We start from the raw sequence: 6727 nt of genomic DNA, 5'->3' as shown, positions 1-6727 counted from the left end.
TGTTACAGACATTTCACCTGGACCCTAATAAATCATCTGATGAGCCCTTTAAAAAAGACAATCACCAGAATGAAGGTTTTAGTTTTATCTGAAGAATAACAGTGTTATTCTTGACTATATTTTGCACAGTTTGTTCCGTCATTATTTTAGCTGTTTGTAGAAGAAGCAGACACAAAATGTAAAACCCGAACACAAAACACACACAACTGTTGAGACGGTCAGAATAATATTCATTTATGGTGTGCTGCCTGTCTTCACGAATATGCCAAAGACATCTCTGATGCTTTTATTGCACTCTCTCTTTCTTTCTCTCTCTCTCTCTCTCTCTCTCTCTCTCTCTATATATATATATATAGTGTTTATATATTGTGCCTTTGCTGCTCTTTGTGTTTTAGCGGTACAAATAATCTGAAATGTGAGTTGAATCCAAAAGCCACAAATGGAATACAAGGCCATAACTGAGCCTGTGAGCTCTATATGCAAGCTGTTTGATATTGTATTTTGTTTAGTTGTATAAACAGTATATTATTAATATTATTATTGCACCTGTAATATGAAGCACTTGTGTTTGTGCACAGCTGAGAAACACACATCTGTACGTGTGTGTGTGTGTGTGTGATGAACTCATTTATCATTCAGTGTTATGTTTAAAAAATGAAGCAATAAAACTCAGTGTTATGTTTGTAAAAGACTCTTTTGTGTTGTCTTCGTGATCATTTCACATCTGTGAGATCTCGACAGCTACAGTCACTGCATGAGTGGATAGAATGATTCATGTGTGTTCATTCATGTTTTACAGGAGATATATCAGTCTGTGGGTTTGTGATTTTGGGGTGAATGTTCTGTTTCTCAGAGGTTTGCACTGAACCTGGCAGTAAAGACACACGTCACTGGTGAATCGGTCTTTATGAATGAACACATGATTAAATCGGCTCGTGTGTGCTGACATTCTTCTAAATATCTTTCTCTGTGTTCATCGGAACAAAGTAATCTGAAACAACCCGAGCGGGAGAGTAAATCAAGACAGAGTTTGTGTGCCTTTAATTCAGTAAAGTGTCCAGTATGTCTGATTTCTTTATATTTTTATTGTTATTTTAGTCAACACACAGTAAAGATGTTTTACACACGCAATAATCATGTGATCAGTGATGCTGTGTGACCAAACTGAAAGAACAACGATAAGAAGTTTATTGAACATGTGACAAATATAAAGCAATAAAGTGAGATTTGATGTGAATCAGTGTGTGTGTGTTTATCTCAGAGACAGACACTTCCTCTGCTGTCTCGCCTCCACAGGCTCTTCTCTCTGTCTTACAGCGCTCCTGCAGACACACACAGACAGACAGACAATGTCTGACAGACAGACAATGCAGAGAACATCACGTTCCACAAACAGATGTGTACAATTTTGGAGGTGAGGGAGCAGAACTTAAACTCACGGCTGCGTGACTCCATTGTGACTGACAAAGAACCTCAGAACCCTACAGAAGCATGAACCAGAGAACGACGAGTGTCAGGGGAGACCACACATGATGACATTTATTCATTTGGCAGACGCTTTTATCCAAAGTGACTTACAAGTAGTTTTTTTTTACAGTGGCTCATTACTGCAGAGCGATCAGGGGTAAGGTGTCTTGCTCAATGAGAGATGATGTGAGATGATGTGTGTTTGTGTTCATACCTTGATGCTGATGAACTCTTGGGCATCACCTTTAAAGTCTTTGGTTGCCTAAAACAGATCAAATGATGATCCTCATTAGCATGTGTTGAGATGTGCACTATATCAGGCGTGTACTTCATTCCCTACATTCCTTCACTCTTTCTTTACCCACAATGCACTCTGGTTTTGAGTGTACATTGATCACTCGCTCACTATTTCCCATGATACAACACGTGACGACCGCTTGATTAGAGTCAGCTGGAGGAGAGTGACCGTTAATGCCACCAATGCACGTTTATACACTTGTGTGTGTTCTTGTTGATGTGTTATTTTTGTGTTTCTGGCAATAAACAGACAATCAGTGGTGCTTTAGTTTAAATACATGAAATAATTGTGGCAAACCGTTGTTTTTTTCTCTTGATTAAAAAGGAATGAGCGTCTGTCAGAAGTGATGACACACATTGATTGTCTTTGTTGAACATCTGAATGCTGGTGTTTGTTTGTGGTCATTTTTCTCACCTGTGTTTTTTTCTCTCTAGTGTCTTCTGAGTGGCTGAAGACAGATTCCGTCTGACTCCTGAACCCCTGACCCCCTCCTGACAGACAGATTCCAGTGTTTATATCAAGAGGTTTGTGATTTATTTGTGTTTGCGTGTGCGTATGTACCAGCTCTCTGATGGTTCTCTCTCTGTCCTGCTGCAGTAGATGAAGTTTGTCTTTCATAGGCCACACAAAGAAGATCTGATGGACGTCATGTAGAGCAGCTCGCAGCTGTGACACACACACACACATGAGACAAAAGAACACACCCGTCCAGCACTGTTGTGGGGTTATGTGTGTGTGTTACCTGTGCTGTGACTCTGTGCAGCAGTGACAGATCCTGATAAGAGACGGAGATTCTCTTCAGATGAGAGTCACTCTGGAATGATCGGAGAATCTCTCTGGAATCCTGCAGCACATCACGAGTCAGTAAGAACCTGTATTCCTGTGTGTGTGTGTGTGTGTGTGTACAGTACCTGCACAGTTTTGCGCAGGTGTTTGATCTTGTCTGTTTGCAGGAGTCTGCGTGTTAGGAATCCTCGAGCCACAGCGTTTAGACGACAGAAGCCCTTCACGTGCTCCACAGACGCCTCAATCTCCTCCTCATCCGCTGAAGTTCAGAGAACATTGGTTCAAATCAACAATCATCACTAACATTAGAAGTGAATCAATTACAGCAAACGTTTCTAACCTTCAGTCTTGTCTCACCTGTTTCAGCTGTAGAGTTCTGTTTCACATTCATCCTCTCCTCCAGGGGGCGCCGTGTGAATCCTCCATCCGGCTGTAATGTGCCGGAGACGGGCCCGTCTGAACCTGACAATGGGTTGAACTCCACCTGCGGTCTGATCAGAGACGGTGACGGGCTTTCCACATCATATGAGCGGTTCAGCGGTGCCGGAGGCAATCGGCGGTCCGGTTTAGCTTTCTCATGTTGTGGTGGTCCGGATGAACTGGACTGGACAAGTTTCTGGTTTTTGCTACTGCTGGGGGTGGAGCTAATGACTGACATCTGTCTATCACTCAACTCACTGCCGTTCCAGGGGGCACCGGGTGTGGACTCCTCTGACGGATGACTTTCCCATTCGGATGTGTTTGGACTGAGCTCAGACTCGCTGATGGGACATGAGATGAGAATGTTTGAGGCGGCGGCGGGCGGTCGTGATGGTCGGGCTCTGTGTGCCAGAGGACTGTGGCTGGGCTGAGGGCTGGGTAACCGGGCGTAAGACCCCGTCAGACTCCGCGAGAGGCCGCTGAGGACAGAATCAGGAGACTGTGATGTGAAACAGTCTGGACTGTTCGTCTCTCTCTCCATCCGCTGGTTCAGCAGTCTGAGAGTCTCTTTCTTCAGTGAACTGCTGGTGCTCAGGTTCTGGTTCTGGAGCGAGATTGAACCGGGGCTGGTTTTGGGCCGGAGGGTTGGAGAGAGTTCCGCTGTACATGGCACTGCTCGGTCTGATTCATTCTGAACCTTTCTCAACTTCAGAAAGAAAAACGTTTGAGATTCAGCAGATGATCAGTACACAACTCTCAGTGTGATGCAACACACACAGACGTGCACACGCACATGCCAACACACTTGCGCAAACACACACATGCACACACTAACCCCAACCCAGACACGCATTCACGCACACATGAACATGCACACACAAACACGCATACACACAGAAACATCTCACTGATATCCATAACACACATGACAATAACAAAAGCAGCTGAAGATCACGTTCCATGTTCTCCACAATGAGATGATTTCAGATAATCCCGCCCCCAGGTGACACTTATGCTGTGATTGGTTCCTTTATATGTCAATCTCTTTCTACAGAACAGCATTAATGAAGTGTGCGCCGTGTGCTCACGTGGATGTTGTTGAGAATGTTGTGCACACGCTCCAGCAGAGCGTCTGTCTGTTGTGTCTGTCTCGTTCTGTCTCTCTGTATAGAGGTCTGTCTCTCTTCAGCCATCTGAACACGCAGCTCCTCACTCAACTACACAAACCACACAGAACAAACACTTCAAACACACATTTATACATTTACACATAATTACTGATCACATGGTTCCTGAATCAATGTTCATTACACAAAACATTTCATACCTCTATAACCAGTGCTCGAATTGAAGGGGGGCTGAAGGGATCCGGGACCCCCATTAGGCATTAGGGATCCCCATAACAAGTAAAAATAGACTTAGGGGTCCCTCAGATTTTTTTTTTTGAGTAAAAATTATAACGATATTTACAAATGTGATTAAATTCATGCAATGGATTTGTTAAATTTTGTGAATGAATTATTTACAATTGATATTAAGTTTGTTTATGGGCTAGTTGTCATGTCACTTTAAATTTGAAACGCCAAACAACCGTTCAAACGTCATTTTTGTTCACCAAGCCTGTATTGATTTGATCCAAAATACAGTAAAAGCCTGTTCTTTTATATGAGCCTGTTTTTAATAAATATAGTTATGCATAATATGATCAAATATATTGTGTATTTTGTATAAATTGTATATTTTCGACACGAACCCCCACAAAAAAAGTCTTATGGTGGGGACCCCCCTTAAGACTTGATTCAATTCGAGCACTGACTATAACCGTTACCCTGGACACTGTTTATTATACATATAGAATACATGAAGTAAAGCTGATATTTATCCCTGATGTTACTGAAGAGAGATGATCTTTCTCTACTACTGTGTGTTTACTAACATTCACTACTGAGTCACTGCAGGATCATGTGTCTCTACGCAACGCTGTCATTATACAACACAAACATGACACAGTCCCACACAGCTCTTACACAACACAACTATTCTCTCATCAGTGTGTTTGCAAACCTGTATCTGACTGTCAAAGACAAAAGAAGATATTTTGAGAAATGTCTCGGTGGTTTTGTGTTCATATATTGCATGTCGATGGGGTTCTGTGTTTTATATTACATTTGTTTTGGATTGCTAAACGCCAGTAAGCACAACTGCAGCTTCATGTGTAAAACTCTAACTACAGTCTGAACTAGCAACAGTCACCTGAGCTAAACTCTTCACATCACCTGCACAACTCATTCAAAGCAACACAACTCTTAACACACGACTCAGTGCAGCCAAACACACTGAGATAACACACACTGTCACTCACAACACACTGAGAGGAAAAACACCAATACACAAAATACTAACTTTACATCTGTTTCAACAATTTCAGTGACTTCATACAAAGTCATATTTCTCCTCTTCCTCCCTTTGGGTCCTGTTGTAAAATATATTTTACAGTCAAACTTACTGTCATATATATCTGTGTAAATATTCGACAGGGTCTATAAGTGAAGCTTCATCTGAAATAACAGCTCTGTGTCTTCTGTGTCTTCCTCTCTCCCTGACACTCTTCTCCCTCCACAAACCCGTCTTCCTTGTTCCATTTCCAAAATTACTCTTTCTGAGCTCTACCTTATATATATATAGAGTATATATATGTGTGTGTGTGTGTTCACTAAAAACTCAGAGGAAAGTTAATGAATGTTTTATGTTGGTGTTTAACAATCACACACTGACGCAGCAGAGACAGCGTTCATAACATACAGACGAGGCTTAGCTTGAGCCAGGACTAACCCTTAGATAGAATAGGACTTTTATTTAAATGGAAACTGACATATTTAAATGTATTTCTAGTGAAGACGGCGCGCTGAACTTTGATTTTATCTGGGACTATTCTCAAGCCTGTGTCTGTCTCTCTTGAGTTGGCAGTGTTGGTGTGTCAGAGGTGAAGGGTCAGATGGGGTCAGATGGGGTCAGTATATCTCACCACAGGTTGTAAAAGTCTCCTGCCATGAAACCGAATGTTGGACGCGCGCGCCTCCTGCTGTTGTGACGCGGTACTGCAGGCACCAGACGGCCGCAGTGTGTTCAGTGTTCTGCTGCAGAACTCTTCATAACTCTCCATTACTCTCATATAAACAGACTGCAGTGTCTGAACACAAACTGAGGTTACACACCTAAATGTCATGAACTGTTCTTATTTAATAGATATAAATGTGAATCACTCACCGGTTGATTCTCTGTGTAATGATCGCGTAAACTCCGCTCTCCTCCGCGCGCATCACTTCCGTATAAACGTGTTGCATAGCAACAGTGCTAATTAACCCGCCCTCCCAGATTCACGAATGGCTTTCACTTGATCAATGCTGCGCAGATTTGACGCATAGCTTGGAAATAACGCTTTCAACCTTACTTTACGTAATTAATTCATAATTTTTACAACTGCAAATATTAATAACATACAAAATAACATTCTAATATATCTGACTATATGAATATACGTAAGAATATCATTTTAATCAACTTTTAATTTTGTAGTTCCTGTTGTTAACCAGCAGAGGGTCGATACACGTCAGATGTCCTAACTAACCCAAACCAGTAACATATTTGCGCATTATGAAGTATTTTTATCTTAATCTTCCAGCAAAAATACATTAAACTGCAAACAATATTGATCATGGGTTGTAATACTTTTAAACTGGTGATACAGATTTAGAC

At 41.8% G+C, this 6727-nt stretch overlaps 1 protein-coding gene across 1 annotated transcript; it reads right to left on the bottom strand.

The window, feature by feature from the left end:
• Positions 1–1096: 1096 nt before the first annotated feature.
• Positions 1097–6297, bottom strand: LOC306905313 (uncharacterized protein). Its single transcript, XM_079475819.1, has 11 exons — positions 6239–6297; positions 5997–6161; positions 4060–4188; positions 2909–3677; positions 2677–2810; positions 2508–2609; positions 2327–2431; positions 2180–2256; positions 1682–1729; positions 1440–1481; positions 1097–1322 (listed from the first exon to the last, which is right to left on the bottom strand). The coding sequence occupies exons 2-11, from the start codon at positions 6141–6143 to the stop codon at positions 1253–1255; spliced, it is 1623 nt and encodes a 540-aa protein (XP_079331945.1). The 5' UTR covers positions 6144–6161; positions 6239–6297; the 3' UTR covers positions 1097–1252.
• Between the last annotated feature and the right edge of the window lie 430 nt (positions 6298–6727).

This window comes from Barbatula barbatula (genome assembly GCF_947034865.1).
Source record: "Barbatula barbatula genome assembly, chromosome: 16".
Classification (NCBI taxonomy): Eukaryota; Metazoa; Chordata; class Actinopteri; order Cypriniformes; family Nemacheilidae; genus Barbatula; species Barbatula barbatula.
The sequence above is the reverse complement of the archived record's forward strand: the minus strand, read 5'-3'. Positions and strand labels throughout refer to the sequence as shown.